The sequence below is a fragment of the Elephas maximus genome, chromosome 1 (assembly GCF_024166365.1).
Source record: "Elephas maximus indicus isolate mEleMax1 chromosome 1, mEleMax1 primary haplotype, whole genome shotgun sequence".
Lineage (NCBI taxonomy): Eukaryota > Metazoa > Chordata > Mammalia > Proboscidea > Elephantidae > Elephas > Elephas maximus.
Window position 1 is genome coordinate 106,599,929 of NC_064819.1, and position 15,940 is coordinate 106,615,868.

General features: G+C 44.0%; 1 protein-coding gene across 1 annotated transcript; it reads right to left on the reverse strand.

The window, feature by feature from the left end:
* Positions 1-8,958, reverse strand: GUCA1B (guanylate cyclase activator 1B). The gene is made up of 4 exons (XM_049875298.1): positions 8,752-8,958; positions 2,560-2,709; positions 1,048-1,168; positions 1-128 (listed from the first exon to the last, which is right to left on the reverse strand). Exons 1-4 carry the CDS (start codon positions 8,956-8,958, stop codon positions 1-3), a joined length of 606 nt encoding a protein of 201 aa, XP_049731255.1.
* Positions 8,959-15,940: the final 6,982 nt, after the last annotated feature.

A 15,940-nucleotide genomic window follows, 5' to 3' on the forward strand; every position in this document is an offset into this window, starting at 1 on the left:
TCAGAACATGGCGCTTCTCCGCCTCTGCTGAGAGACCCAGCTGCCGGGACTCACATCCATGTGCAGCATCTTCATCACCCACTTGTCACGGCGGGCCCCTTCCAGGAATTCAGTCAGAGACAGCTGGCCTGAGCAAAGGGCAGGAGTGATAATCATTTGGGGAGAGGGGAAGAAAGGGAGGAGGGGTAGGAGTAGAAACATTTTCTCCTTCAGGTGTACCTACACCTCTTACACAAACTAGCCTGTGGTTTCGGGTGCTAAGCAGGTAGGCTTGTCAATTCTCCAAGAGTCTCCTAGAACTTAAAAGGGGCTCTCTTTGCAAATAAGTTGAGGCTTTACTTTTTTCCCCATGATACCCCTGAAATACTGGGTGGAGCTGACAAGTTCTTGAGGTCTCTTCTGGGATGTGTTCTAAGCCAGCTTTCTCCTTGCACAGCCTTGGAGCTGGGAATTGAGCTACAGAGAGAAGGGCCCAAGTCCTTGGATGGCACAAATGGTTAAGCACTTGGCTACTAGCCAAAAGGTTGGCAGTTTGAACCCACCCAGAGGAGACTTGGAAGAAAGGCCTGGCAATCTTTTTCCAAAAGGTTACAGCCATGAAAATTCTATGGAGCATAGTTCTATTCTAAAATACATGGGGTCGACATGAGTCAGAATCAACTGGATATCAACTAGATACTTCATATATCCTATGCCTGGCACTTAAGTTCATTATCTCATTTATTCTTCTCAACCACTATCATTATCCCCACTTTCCAGATGAGAAAATTGAGACCAGCCAAGAGGTTAAATGTATCATCCTGACCTACCTGATTCCAAAGCTCCTATTAGACTCACCTGGCCTCCATCATCAAGTCCGATAGGAGTTTTAATCACGTTACAAACATGATGTCCCTTGTTATTTCTTACAGTCCTCTCCACCCTCATCTCACAGATGAGAGTACTAATCATTGGGAGGTGGAGAGCCTTGCCCAAGGTCACATAGCCAGAAAGAAGGGGTGCTACAGAGTGGGCAGCCCTCCCCACCACCGTCTTCGCCCCTGTTACCATCTCCGTTCTCGTCTACCAGGAGGAAGATCCTGTCCACCACCTCCTCGGGTGTGAGCAGCTGGCCTTGCTGCTCCGCCTCCATCTCCACCTGGCAGGCTTTCTTCATCTTGTAGATAGCCTGCCGGAGAAAAGCCAGCTGCATTGACGGGAGACCCTGCAAGCCCTGTGACCCACGTCCCTAAGCACCCCCTCCCCAGCACTGTCCTCCCAGGGTGCTCATCTTGGGACCACATGATCCAGGTCCAAATAAAAACTGACTTGTCCTAAGGGTGTTCTCTCAGAATCCCAGGGGCCTCATTCCACCTGAGAGGTTCCTGGCCTGACATGTGAGCGTCAATGCCCGAAACCCAAGAGCTCTAATCAGGGATGATTAAGCCACTGCAATTAAATATTTTAGAACTGGAAAGACTCCAATGGTCTGCACTCCATTTTAGAGAGTCAGAGAAGAAAATTCAGCATATTTATGTGTGTGTGTGTGCGCACGCGCTTGCATATGTGTAAAATAGAATGATGGGAGATACAAGTGTTTGGACTAGAGGGGAAAGGAGAGGTTTCTTCTTTGCCCTGTTTCCTCTCCAGATGAGATAACATATGGGAAAGCACTATGTTCACTAAGAAGAGAAAGACAAATATGAAGACTAGCCTTTGTTCCTAGACTGGACGCTCTCTGAGGACAGAGGCTGTGGCTTCCTGATGCCTGGCCTCACGGCCTAGCACTGTGCCTGACACAAAGCAGGTACTCATTAAAGCTGTTTGGGAGTTTCAGGGGTTAAGTCCTGCTCCAGCACTTCCTAGCTATATGAACCTGGGCAAACTACAGAACCTCTATGAGACTGTTTCCTTATTTATAAAATGGGGCTAACAATTCCCACACCATAATGTAGCTGTGGGGGTTAAACAGGTTAACACAGGTAAGTGTCAGAGTCTGGGATAGAGCAGGTGCTTTTCTTCCTGTGGTCATTTTTGCTAGTGGTCTATCAGTTTTCTTAGCCTTTTTAAAGAACCAACTTGACGTTTTGTTGACTTGTTTTTTCTCTTGTACGTTTGTTTCCTATTTCTTTAATTACTCTTCTTTTTTCTAATATCTTGATAGGGCTTCCTAGATCATTGATTTGTAGTCTTTCTTATTTTCTAATATATATGTTTTAAGGCTATAAATTTCCCTGTAAACCCAGCTTTAGCTGCACTCTGTAAGTTTTGGTATGCCATGTTTTCAATTAAAATAAAATTCAGTGTAAATCCTTTTCTGGTGTGTGTGTGTAATTATTTCTTTGATTCATGGGGTATTTAGAAATGTACTGCCTAACTTCCAAATAGATGGGGATTTTCTAGTTATCTTTTTGTAATTGATTTCTAGTTTAATTCCACTGTGATCAGAAAACACACTGAATGATTTAATCCCTCTTCCTCTACCCCTGCCCCAGGAGCTCCACATCAGCTGGCCACCTCCAGGTACCCCTCAGAGCTCAAGTGTTCAGGTGTCTGGGCCCCATGGGCAGAGACACTGACCTCCACGATGTCCAGTAGCTCCAGGCGGTCAATGCAGCCATCGCGGTCCTTATCATAGATCTTAAAGGTCCACTTCAGCTTGTGCTCCAGAGTGCCTCTCAGCACGAGGTTTAGGGCTGCCACATACTCCAGGAAGTCGATGGTGTTGTCCTACATTGGGAGTGGGAGCTGCTAAGGCCCCTCTGACCTCTGCAAAGGGTGGGTGTCAGTCCTATTCAAGACCATCCATCCCTCAAACTCAGGGCTTTTCCTCTTCCTTGCAATTGATATGGCCTCTGCATCTTTGCTCATGCTGCTCTCCACCCCTGGAATCCTTTCCCAATCCCTATGCTTACCCAAGAAAGCTCTCGTGGTGCAAATGATTAAGTGCTCAGCTGCTAACAGGTTGGCGGCGATTTGAACCCACCCAGAGGCTTTATGGGAGAAAGACCTGGGGATCTACTTCCATAAAGATTAAACAAAAAAAAGCTCACTGCCATGGAGTTGCTTCCAACTCACACAGACTCTATAGGACAGAGTAGAACTGCCCCATGGGGTTTCCAAGGCTGTAATCTTTAGGGAAGCAGATTGCCACATCTTTCTCCCATGGAGCGGCTGATGGGTTCAAAACGCCAGCCTTCTGGTTAGCAGGTGAGCTCTTTAGCTACTGCGCCACTAGGGCTCCTTTGCCAAAAAGATTACAGCCAAGAAAACTCCATGGGCAGTTGTACTCTGTCAGGTGAGGTTGCTATGAGTTGGAATTGACTCGACAGCACCCAACAACAATACAATACGATTACCCAATCATACTTACCCTTCAAGGTTCAGCTAAAGGGTCTCCTCCTTGAGGAAGCCTTCCTTCTCTGACTACTTGGCCACAGTGCTCGCTCTCTGTCCCCATTGTACCATTCACAGTGCCTAGTACCTATACTACCTGTTTCAGTATTGTCACATATAACTGTATCCTAATGTGTCTCATTATAAGCTCCTGGGGAATAGGGAGGGGCTCTTGCTTCTGTCTCCCCTCTATGCCTCCCTCAGTTCCACATATGCCCAGAGCTGAGGTCCCGTGAATATTTATGAATCAATGAATAAATGATGGACTCAATCTGAATTTGGTACTAAGGTAGTTTGAAAGGAGATGAGAAAGCTGTGCTCACATTTAAAATTTCCTTTGCCCTCTCATTCAAGTTGGAGGTTTCTATATCCTGAGTCTGAGGAAAGACAGGCAGTGGCTCCTGCCCCCCACCCTCAGCCTATAGGGTGGACATTACACGGAAGGACAGGCCGGCACTCTTATCCCCATCCAGGAGGAGAAGGGGAAGACAGAGCTCATGGGATAATTGGGCAGGCAAAGGAAAAGGGGCAAAGTCCTCTTCTAAGGTGTCAGCTATTACTTTCCTGTAGTTCTGAATTCTTCTCTCACAGAAATGTGACAGCAAAAATTACCCCCAAAACAGCAAATGAGAAATGGAGGGGAGAATTTTCTTGCTTTTCTATTTCAAGTGAGTTTGTGGTGGAAAGCTGGTGCTAGGGGTGGCAGATGCCACAATGGGTAGTTGGGCCAGGGTTCCAGGATGACCCTCCTCATACAGGGTTGATGTGTCAGACTTCCAAATTAAAAATCTGAGTCATCATCACCCCCCAGAAGTCATTTTGTAATCAGAAATAACATGGCTCACCCAGAGCACCTCTGTCCCACTGGGTCAGGACTCTCAGGAGACCCAATAACAGATCAAGGGCACCTGGGTGAGCAAAGTTTAAGCAACAGGAGAAAACGGGGGAAATAATAAAAAAGAAAGAGAAAATCAAAGAAGAAAATAAAAAGATTTTATCAAAATTAAAAAGGAAAATCAAGAAGGAAATAAAACTAGCCTAACCCCAACACCTAACGTGTTTTATTCAACATCTTTTATATAATTCCTCCTGGGGTTTCCCTCCACGCATATATTTACGTAATTGAGGTCAGATGGTTTCTGTGGTTTTACTTACTGGATTTTTATTTAATATTTTCTCATGTCCTTAGAAATTATTTAAAACCATAACTTTTTTGGGGGGAGTACCGGACATTCCCTCTTTTTTTTTTTTTTAATTAACTTTTATTAAGCTTCACGTGAACGTTTACAAATCCAATCAGTCTGTCACATATAAGTTTACATACATCTTACTCTGTACTCCCACTTGCTCTCCCCCTATTGAGTCAGCCCTTTCAGTCTCTCCTTTCGTGACAATTTTGCCAGCTTCCCTCTCTCTCTATCCTCCCATCCCCCCTCCAGACAAGAGTTGCCAACACACTCTCAAGTGACCACCTGATATAATTAGCTCACTCTTCATCAGCATCTCTCTCCCACCCGCTGACCAGTCCCTTTCATGTCTGATGAGTTGTCTTCGGGGATGGTTCCTGTCCTGTGCCAACATGGACATTCCGTCTTATTGAACATGGTTTTAATATTTTACTTTACACAGTGGACATCTTTCTGCATGTATATTTTTCTTATATCTCTGGTAATTCCTATAGGGTAGATTCTTAGCGGTGGTTGTTCTTTCAAGAGTTATTTTCATGTATAGTTATTATTTATTAAGCTTACTATGAACTGATCTTGTGTTTCTTTTTTTAGTGATAAGTGAGTATAAACTATACACAAAAATGGCTGGTAGGGGCCATCTCTTTTACATACATCACATCCCTCAGGTCTGTTACCCCCATTTTACAGGTGAGGAATCTGAGACTCACAGGTTGAATAAGCTGTCCAAGGCCACCCAGTCAGCAAGGGGCAGGACCTTTCAGGCTACAGATTGTCTCTAGTTCAAGTTTTAAGAACTTCCCTTCTCACTCAAGGTCTACTTCTGTCTAAAAGGCTAGCCTGGTGTCTAGCACCAAGGGTAGAAATAAACAATTAAAAAAAAAAAAAGCACGGACAAATTCCTAGATTCTCTCTCATTTTTTGTCTAGAACCTTCTGTTCTCACCATATCCTCTCTCAACACCTTAGTGTTTCTACAATGACTCCTTGGCCCCTTCCTGACAAGTGATCTCACCCGTGAGGTTCCTTCAAACCCCAGGGCCATTTCTGGGAGTTTCCAGCTGGGGCTAATCTCATATGATGTGCACGGGCTCTTGTCAGCTTCAATTACCCAGAGAGGCCTAAGAGTGACGGAAATGCCTCTGTTTACTCAAGAGTAAGAGCAGATGTGATGGGTATGATCTGTTCTATGAGATTACCTGCCCCATTTCTCCCTGAATTCACTTCATCTGTACACCAGCTCTGACCCTCCCCGCAATGCATGTTATATAAGAATCCCAAATGCCATTTGCTCTTCATCCTCCTTTTCTTCCATTTCAGTTTATCACAGGACAACTGCTAGGGAAGAGAGTTCAATGGAAGGAGTAGTAAGAACAAGGTGTTCCTACTCCTTTGCCTCCACCAAACTCCTGTTTCTATCACTACATATTTTGAAATATGAGCTAAATCTATGAACTCTTTTGCTTTTAGTTACTCTAGAAATCTCAGACTCAGTGCCTAGAAATGGGACTCCCTGATACAAAGATAGCGCCAAAGTGGGGAATGGATCAGGATGTGGGATTGGAGAGACACTAAGTGGGAAAAGAAAGGAGACTGAGTTCCTGACAGAGGGACTTAGAAACAGCTTCTAGGAAAGCTCTTCCTTACAATAGAATGCCAACTAATAAAGAAGGGAGGACGGAGCTAGAAAATCATCACTGGAGGCCAAAACCAGGAGATGAAAATTTGATGAACAACAGGATATTTACTTGGTCTGGAAGTATCTCCCTATAAGACGCTGCTTAGTTTCAAAGGGAAAAACAGTAACTTTACACTGAAGAAACCTGGCAGACACCACCTTAACCAAATGATTAGTCTCACCAGTAACGGGGCAAACTGACATCATACGACCCCTGATATCATGCACTTAGAAGGACATAACTATCGCTTCTGTGGTATTTCTGCAAGAAGTGTATAAACTGAATCTATCATGAGGAAATATTAGAAAAGTTCAAATTGTGGGACATTCTGCAAAATAATTGGTGTGTAATGTTAAAAAATGTCAAGTTGTGTCTGTTTTTCTATCTTTAAAAAAAATTTTTTTTTTTAATATTGACTATCATAAGAAACCCTGTTGCAGGCCTCAAATTCTCCTAAAAATACCAGACTGAGACTAGAGGGACCCCGAAGTCATGTTCCCCAGACCTTCTGTTAGCCCAAGACTGGAATCATTCTTGAAGCCAACACTTCAGACAGGGATTGGACTGGACTATAAGACAGAAAATGATACTGATGAGGACTGAGCTTCTTGGCTCAAGTAGACACATGGGACTATGTGGGCAGCTCCTGTCTGGAGGCGAGATGAGAAGGCAGTGGGGGACACAAGCTGGCTGAATGGTCACGGGAATACAGTGTGGAGAGGATGAGTGCGCTATCTCATTTAGGGGGAGAGCAGCTAGGAGTACATAGCAAAGTGTGTATAAGTTTTTGTATGAGAGACTGACTTGATCTATAAACTTTCACTTAAAGCACAACAAAAAAAGAAGAAGAAAAAGAAACCCTGGTGGCGTACTGGTTAGGAGCTACAGCTGCTAACCAAAAAAGGTTGGCAGGGCGAATCCACCAGGCACTCCTTGGAAACCCTATGGAGTAGTTCTACTCCATCCTATATGGTCTCTATGAGTCAGAACTGACTCGACGGCAACAAGTTTTTTGGTTTTATCATAAGAAAAATAAATAAATAGATCAGGTCTATGGGAAGACACACACAGACCCACAGACAAACACACACACACAAAATTACCTTCCAGGCAGGGACACTTGACTAGGAGTCAGTACCTTGAGGAGATGATTGTGGGTAAATCAATTCACTTTCTTTTGCCCCAGTTTGTCATTACTTAATTTCGAATAACAAAAACTATCCCCCTCCTTCACAGGACAGTCATGGAGGGGAGGAGGAGCTTTGGAAAGACGGAAGCTAGCTCTGTGCCCTTCCGAGAGGGTTTCTGTGGCATTGAAGATGCTGATTCCTCCCTTCCCACCCTGGGGAAGGGATACTGAGGAAATGTGTGGTGACAGCTTTCAGAGACGGGGTCAGACCTGCGGAGGCGTTCCCCATGACTCAGCCTTGAAAGGCCAGCCAATGAAGTCCTCCACTCACCAAGAAGTGGAGTACTAAGACTTTCTCCAGGTTAGTTGTCTAGGTTCAACCCACCCCCTCAAAAAATTTTGAAGTGAAATAGGTATCTGAGGTATACCTACTGGTTTAAAATGTTGAAGGGGCACCAAACTGGATGGCCTTGAAAAATCAAGGAATGTCGATTTTTAAGTTCAATTTCCAGGTATGGGTTTTCAAAATTTATTACCCTCCTAGCTGCTGATGCCATTGGAGGGCTTTAAGAAATCCTGTGGTTTGAATGGTTTCATGGAATCTTCCATGACTAGAGGAGTTGAAAGGGACATCTGCAATAGTCCCTTCTATCTCCCTGTCAGTGCAGTGCCTCCTCCAGCATCTTGATGGGGAAGACCTGATCAGTCTCAATTCAAAGAACCTGACAAGGGGAGATCACAGTCTATCCCAAGATAGCTCATCTCATTTAGGACAGCTCTTAGCTCTGCATGTTTAGAGTGAAAGGGGCTCCAAACCACACCCACTGTCATCAGGTTGATTCCAGCTCATAGCGCCTTTATAGGACTGAGTAGAACTGCCCTCGTAGGGTTTCCAAGGCTGTAAATCTTTATGGAAGCAGACTACCACATCTTTCTTCTGTGGAGCAGCTGGTGGGTTGGAACCACAGACCTTTCGGTCAGCAGCTAAGCGCTTTAATCACTGTGCCACCAGGGTTTCTTACAGGGGCTCCGGTGGGTGTGAAAAACCAGGTCCACGGGCTGCAGAGACCTTGCCAAAAATACACAAAGAGAGGACGTGGACTGTCTGTCCTTCTGCCCTGCCTACCTCCAGCTCTCAGGAGGACAGGTGAGACTTAGAAAGGGTAAGGAAAGACAGGAAGGGACAGGATGATGGAGAGACAGAGAAGAGTTGGGGAAAGAGTAAGACAGAAAAGGTGAGAGGGAGATAGAAAGAAAAGGAGAGCAGGGGAGGAGCAGGTGGAATGGGAGTTGGGAGCTCCCACTGAAGATGCTCCTTTGCTCAAGGGTAAGAAGTGGGTCAGGTGGACTGGTCACTGGTTCTCCCCTCCAGAGTACCTTACCCCATTCTTGTCGAAGGCCCGGAACATGCCCTCTACATACTGGGTGGCTTCCTCATTGTCTGTGACCTTGAAGAAGCGCTTAAACTCATGCATGAAGAGTGTGCCGCTGGGACACTCCACTACGAACTTCTTGTACCACTCCTGGAGCTCGGCCATGTCCATCTCACCGGATGCCTCCACCTCCTCCCAGCTGAACTGCTGCCCCATCCTCGCCCAAGGAACGTCAGGAAATGAGGGTGTCTCCTCTGAACCTCTGCAGACTGATTCCTTAGGCTATGGCCCTTTTCTTTCCTTTCCTTTGCTTAACCAGCCTCTTCATCATCTCCTGGGCATGATAGGCAGGGAAAAGGCTGTTGGGGGTTGGGGGGCAGCTAAGCTGTTCTAAGATCATTAAGAGGATTCTCTTTGAAAGTCTAACCTCCTGCTGGCTAAGTGCCCCCGGCCTCACCCCTCCCCTTGGCCTTACCAACCAAGCAACTAAGCAGGACCAGTAGATTCTGAGGAGGGAGAATGGGAAGAAGCTGAGAGATGGGCGGCAGAAGGATGGAGTGAAGAAAAGTTGGAAAGAGGCTGGGACCCTCGCATCTTACACTCTCTCCCTGTCCCATTAGTTGGGCACCACAAAAGTCCGGAGAAGAACTTCTTGGAGACACAGGAGATTCCAAAGTCTGGAAAAGAAGCAAGACCAACTCCAAACCCATAAAATAGAATCTGCTGCTGACCAGGGGCTCCCCGCTCCTGCGTGGTCTAGGGAGAGCAGAATCTATGATATGAAGGACTCTAGGTGAGCTGCTCTGTCCTCAAGTTATCTCAGCCCCGCCATAGTACCTGAAGCTCCACTAGATAGAGATCTCTCCTTTGAGTCTTAGAGCTTTTTCATTTTCCAGCTTAAAGTACAAACGCTTCCCTCCGATACCCTTCCCCCAAGATTCATACCTACAGCCAAGGCTCTTCCTACTTTTCCTCCAAAGTACTAACAGTGACAAAGATCTGGAAGCATAGCCTAAAATATCTTTGAAGACTCTTACTTCTTTATGAAAGATCCATGCAATTTTTTTCAAATCAAATAACACATTCGTGTTTGTTTTAATACAAAAATGATGCCTCCAAGAAATCAGAAGATCTGGAGCACTGACTTTTCCAGAAGATGTTACAGGCAATCGTCCCAGTGTATCTGCAGTTAGCCTCGGAGGTGACACTGCCCGTCCTGACTGGACATTCATCCCTGAGTTGTTTTGTACATCTCCAGGCCTGGCCCCGTCTCTCGCTGCTCCTTGCCTCCCACACATTTCTCAAGGTTCCTTTAACATTCTTGCTCTTCCTGAAATGGAAGCCTCCTTCCTCTGTTGTCCTTTCAAGTACTGGTGGATTTCTCTCCCACATACCCCAGGGTCTGGAGAGAAGGGTTAATGTCCTCTATGCTCCTCATTGTCTCCAATGGTCTGTTCATTTTTCTCCCTCAGACATGGCAGCCCCCCTTAGAAGCCATGTCAGACTCAACACCCCCTGACACATGCACACACTCACATTTACCCTCCCGTGTGGTCATCAATCCCAAGTGACTTCACCACTTGGCTCAAGACATCATTTTAGTGACTTCACAATCCAAGTGGATAGATGATCCATCCCACACAAAGGTCCTTGATCTCCTTAGCTCCCAAGAACTTTTCTTCCCCCCACAGTGGCCTCCCACCCACATGTGGTCCCTGGACCAGCAGCTGCAGCATGTGTGAACTAATTAGAAATGCAAATTCTCAGGCGCCACCCCCCCTTCCCCCATGATTCCAGAGTCCCTTGGCTGCTAACTGAAAGGTTGAGGTTTGAGCCCACCCAGAGGTATCTTGGCCATCTAATTCCAAAAAATCACTCGTTGAAAACCTATGGAGCACAGTTCTGCTCTGACACACATGGGGTCGCTATGAGTTGGAATCGAATCAATGGCAAGTGGTGATGGTGGGGCCAGATGGTTCCAACGTACACTAAAGATTGAGAATCACTACCCTAGACTTTGCCATCATCAATTTCTGCCCCACCTCAGAAACATTCAAGCACTGCATTCCTTCATCATCATCCCCTCTCCTTCCAGCTCACTTATTGAAACACCTTCACCCCAGTAACTCACCAGCCTTAACTAGGCTTCCAATCTGTTGATTTACATTTCTTTTACCATCCATCACCTCCCTCATATCCTCACTGCCTCCTTCTCCTTACTCCATAGCCTAGCACGTTTGCCATTTCCTTGTCATAACCTTGACTTTTGTGCCCTTCTTTCCCTCCAACTAGTCACTTGACACAACCTGACCCCGGTTAAAGTTATCCACTAACTAGGCACTACCACCTCACCTGCACCCAAGAGGCTGAACATTGCTGGAGAAAATCAGAAAATCATGCTAGCGGCACATACTTCAAATGATGCCAGGCAATCCTACTGCATGCTCTTTTCTGCTAAGTTCCCTTTCCTTTTCTGAGATGACTACTCCACAATGTTTCCTCTCCTCAAACCTTCCACTCACTCCCACCTTCAGCTGATGACCTTGTCACATGCTTCATAGAGAAACAGGTGCTTCACACAACTACCTCAATCTTCCCACCACAATATTTACCAGCGTATCAGTGTCCATATACTTTGCCCCTCTTCCTGTTTTGGTGACAGCACGGTCCCTTTTCCACTCTTCCACCTGTCAGCTCCTCCACTGCTCCCTAGAGCCATCTCTCTTTGCCTACTCAAGGATTTTATTTCCACAATTCTCTTTCTCTTCTGCATTCTCAATCTCTCCCTTTCTACCACATCATTCCCATCAGCATTCAGACATGCTTTAATATCACTCTTTTCTTTTATTGTGTTAAAAATATATATAACAAACATCTGCCATTTCAACGTTTTTATGTGTACAGATCAGTGACATTATGTTCATCAGGCTATACAACCATCACTGTTTCCAAGCTTTTCCAGCATCCTTGACAGAAATCAGTGTCCCCTAAGTAATGACTCCTTTTCCCCCCTCCCTTCTGCCCTTGGTAACCACTAATGTACTTTGGTCTCTATACGTTTGCCTACTCTAGGTATTTCATACAGTATTTGTCCCTTTGTGACTGATTTATTTCATTCAGCATAATGTTTTCAAGGTTCATCCATGTTGTAGTTTGTATCAGGAATTATCATTCTTATTAAAACAAAACAAAAATCCTTCCTTGACCCCACATCCAGGTCTACATTATGACTTTCGGGGGCCCTATGCATTTTTGTCTTCATGGGCCCTTTCCACCATAAAAAAATATTAAAAATTATATTTTATTACTCATTGGTAAAAAGACAAATATAATCCAGGCTGGATTATATGAATTTTTTTCTGATTTTTTAATATGAGATACCCAGAATAAGTAAATCCACAAAGACAGAAGTAGATTGGTAGTTGCCAAAGGCTAGGGGTGGGAGAATGGGGAATGACTGCTTAATGGGTAAGGGGGTTTCCTTTTTGGGGTGATCAAAATGTTTTGGAACTAGATAGAGGTGATGGTTGTACAACACTGTGAAATCATTAATTTTATGTTATGTGAATTTCCCCTCAGTTTTTAAAAAGTCGATAACGGTTTCCACCTGGCTTTTTCTGCTTGCCTTTGGAACCCAGCCACCATGTGGTAAGGAAGCCACATGTATGGGTTAAGATCTCGGGTGGCAGCCACATGAGTGAGCCTTCAGATGAATCCAGCCCCAGCCTTTGAGCCAGCCCAGCTGGTATCAAATGGAGCAGACACTATCCTGGTGAGGCCCAAATTGCCGGTTTGTGTAAAAAGTACATGTCATTATTTTAAGCCACTAAGTGTTCGATAAGGAGCCCTGGTGGTGCAGTGGTTAAGTGCTCAGTTGTGAAAGAAAAGGTTGGCGGTTTGAACCCACCAGCTGCTCTGCATGAGAAAGATGTGGCAGCAGTCTGCTTCTGTAAGGATTACAGCCTTGGAAACCCTATGAGGCACCTCTTCTCCGTCCTATAGGTTGTTATGAGCTGCAATCTATGCAATGGCAATGCGGAAGTTGTAGGTGTTAAGATAGTAATAAGTAACTGCAGTCCCTGGGTGGTGCCAACAGTTAACATGCTCAGCTGCCAACCAAAGGATTGGAGTCTCGAGTCCACTCAGAGGCACCTTAGAAGAAAGGTTTGGTGATCTACTTCCAAAAAAGCAGCCAGTGAAAACCCTACGGAGCACAGTCCTACTTGGACACAGATGAGGTCACATGAGTTAGAGTCAATTCAATGGCAACTGGTTTAGAACAGTGCTTGGTACATAGGAAGAACTCAAATACTTGGGGAGTGACTGACCAAAGTGCTTGGCCTGCAGTGCTGGGTTAATGCAAGGGATTACTCCTTAATTTTACAAGGCAACTCATCTTGATGCATTTGGGTGTCTGGGTTAGCAGGTATTTGGTGAAGTTATAAGATACTGGGATTTTGGAACTGGAAGAGGCCTTGGAGATCATCTAGCACAACAATTTTCAACATTCTCCAATCTCAACACTCCTGAAGAAAACATGCCCATCAGCAACTGTGGCTTTCTAACAGCAATAACGCAGTTGGCTTGGTGTGATGGTGGTGTTCTCCCTGTCTGTTTCTTAATATTTATTGATATTTAAGCAACTTTGGGGAGTGATTAAAGGACAGTACCGTGTGCTCAAGTGAATAAACTGTATGAATGAAATCCAACTTGATTCAACCTCTGGCTAAGGAATCCAGAATTTGATTGGCTTTTCATGTGGGTCAGTTGCCCATGACCTGCCCCTATAAATACCGTTGAGCTGTTGGGGTATAAATATATCTTTTTAAAGAGGATTAGGAGTCCATAAGAGAGAATGATAGCTTGCCATGAGTAACAATAATGAGGATTTAAAGAGGGCAGGGTCAGGAATTCAGCGGGGATTTGCAAAGAGAACCCTGGCGATCCCAGGCAGTCAGCCATAAACCTTGCTCCAGGAGTAAAGAAACGCTCGAGACAGCCCGAGAGACAAGCCAATTTCTACCGAGCCCCAGAGAGGCCTGGCCAGAGGCCCTACTGTAAATCACCTGTATGCCAGTGTTCTTGTGACCCAGCAGAACCCGCACTGCTGAAGCCTAAACTCTCATGTTGACAAGTGTCAGCCAGCAGGACCATTAGGATCGCACTGTGCATTCTGTTGCTTGCCTTTATCCATATGCATTTCCATATTACTCCTTAGATTTTTTCCCCTAGTCGGTTTCTTCTTAGCTTTAGGAGAAATGAATATATTCTGCTAATGTGAAAGGAGAAATAAATCTGAAAACTAGGTTTGAATAGTCTGCATTTACTATGTGGATGTCTGAGCGCCTCAAACCAAAACCAAACCTGTTGCTGTAGAGTCGATTTTGACTCACAGCAACTCTACACGACAGAGTAGATCTGCCCCAAAGGTTCCCAAGGAGCGGCTGGTGGATTCAAACTGCTGACTTTTCAGTTAGCAGCCAAGCTCTTAACCACTGTGCCACCAGGGCTCCTGAGTACTCATAAAAAATTTTTTTAAAAACTTGCTGCTATAGAGTTGATTCTAACTCATAGCGTAGAAACTGCCTCATAGGGTTTCAAAGAAGCAGCTGGTGGATTTGAACTGCTGACCTATTGGTTAGCTGCCATAATTCTTAACCACTATACCACTCCAAGTACCTCACAGCTCTTTTAAAAATTAGGTTCTAGGGCTGTCTCTATCAGTAAACTGAACTCTGACACATGAATTTCACCTTTTTTTTGCCTCAGCCTCATCTGTGAACTAAAAGGATGGTTGAGTAGACAAGTCATAACTCTCTAAGCCTTGGTTTTCCCTTGATAATAATAGTATGACTTCATTGGGTTGTTTATAAAGATTAAATATCTGTAAATGAGACTGTTCATGTAAAATGCTTAGCACAGTGGACAGCTAATGCATGCGTGGCTGTTAAAATAAGCACGTTACATGTTTTCTTATCTAAATTAAACTTCATGACCATAGTCTAAGGTAAGTATTATCCTCACCTTTCCAGCTGGTTTTTACACAATACAGCACTCAAGTGTCTGAGAGCTTTACAGGTTATCTAATTTAATACTCCCAACTTTAGTAAGTAGGAATTATTTTCCCTATGTTACTGAGTAAACTGAGGCTCTGACATGGTTAAGTATCTTGGCCAAGTTTATAGGTTTGAGCTCTTACCTGACTCAGGCTGTCTGGCTCCAAAATCCATGCTTTCTCCACTATGCTACTCATTAACACTGTAGTAAAGCTAAAAACAATTCGATGATATAACGCAGAAAAAGCATGCTCGCTGACAAGAGAAATTTAAAAAACCATCTATGGTTTAAAATAATTTATATATTTACTGTTACATGTTTAAATGGTCAAAGGAATATATAAGTAATTCTCTTCCAAAAGCATACCAATCATTCTGAAGTATTAAACACCCGTACCAATTACTTACATATAACTAACATTGTAAATGAAGGGAGAGAACACGAATGGAGAGAAATAGTGATACCAATTGTACAAATGGTATTGTTAAGACACAGGCATTTAAAAAGATTATAAAATTATTTAATATGAAAATATACTTCAGGTCAGAGAAATCAACAATACTGGCTTGTTGTAAAAATGACAACTAGGACAGTGGTATCTTGAAACAACATTTAATTTGACAATTACTTCTTAAAAGGTGTCCTTTAATATTGAGGGATGAAATTAAGCTGCTTTGAAGTCTTTTTACAATTTCTACATTGACTTTAAAGCTTTTGTCAAATAGGTATATGAGAACAATGAACTGAGGGCTTTTCCTCAATAAAAAATAATCTCACTTCCTACCTGCCTTCTGGTTCTTTCTACAGTCAGGTCCAGTCTTCTCTCAACACCTTCCACCCCGACCTGGGCATTAATTCTAATTTTCAGAAAATGCATTTTATTGAGACTCATTCTTTAAAACTTTCTCAGACTATCAGAATAAAGAAATGACTTTGCTTATATCAAGCAGGAGGTTTTAAACACAACTAAAACTTTTGTCAAGGCAACAATGCTACTATTTTTGTCCTGTGCAGTTTATTTGGATATATGTATTAAAACAAGATTTTGATATATAATTTGAAGTGCTTGGCTAAGTAATCTGGTTTACAGGTTCTGGTTTTTAGTCTAAAAACAGCTGCAGGTAAATGCACACCTTTGAAG

What these genes read in the sequence shown, in the direction of transcription:
- GUCA1B (XM_049875298.1), bottom strand. Translation starts at nt 8,958, where the DNA reads ATGGGGCAGCAGTTCAGCTGGGAGGAGGTGGAGGCATCCGGTGAGATG. An exon ending in GGGCCTTCGACAAGAATGGG is followed by an intron (nt 2,710 to 8,751) that starts GTAAGGTACTCT and finishes CTCCCAATGTAG; the next exon opens with GACAACACCATCGACTTCCT. An exon ending in AGCTACTGGACATCGTGGAG is followed by an intron (nt 1,169 to 2,559) that starts GTCAGTGTCTCT and finishes TTTCTCCGGCAG; the next exon opens with GCTATCTACAAGATGAAGAA.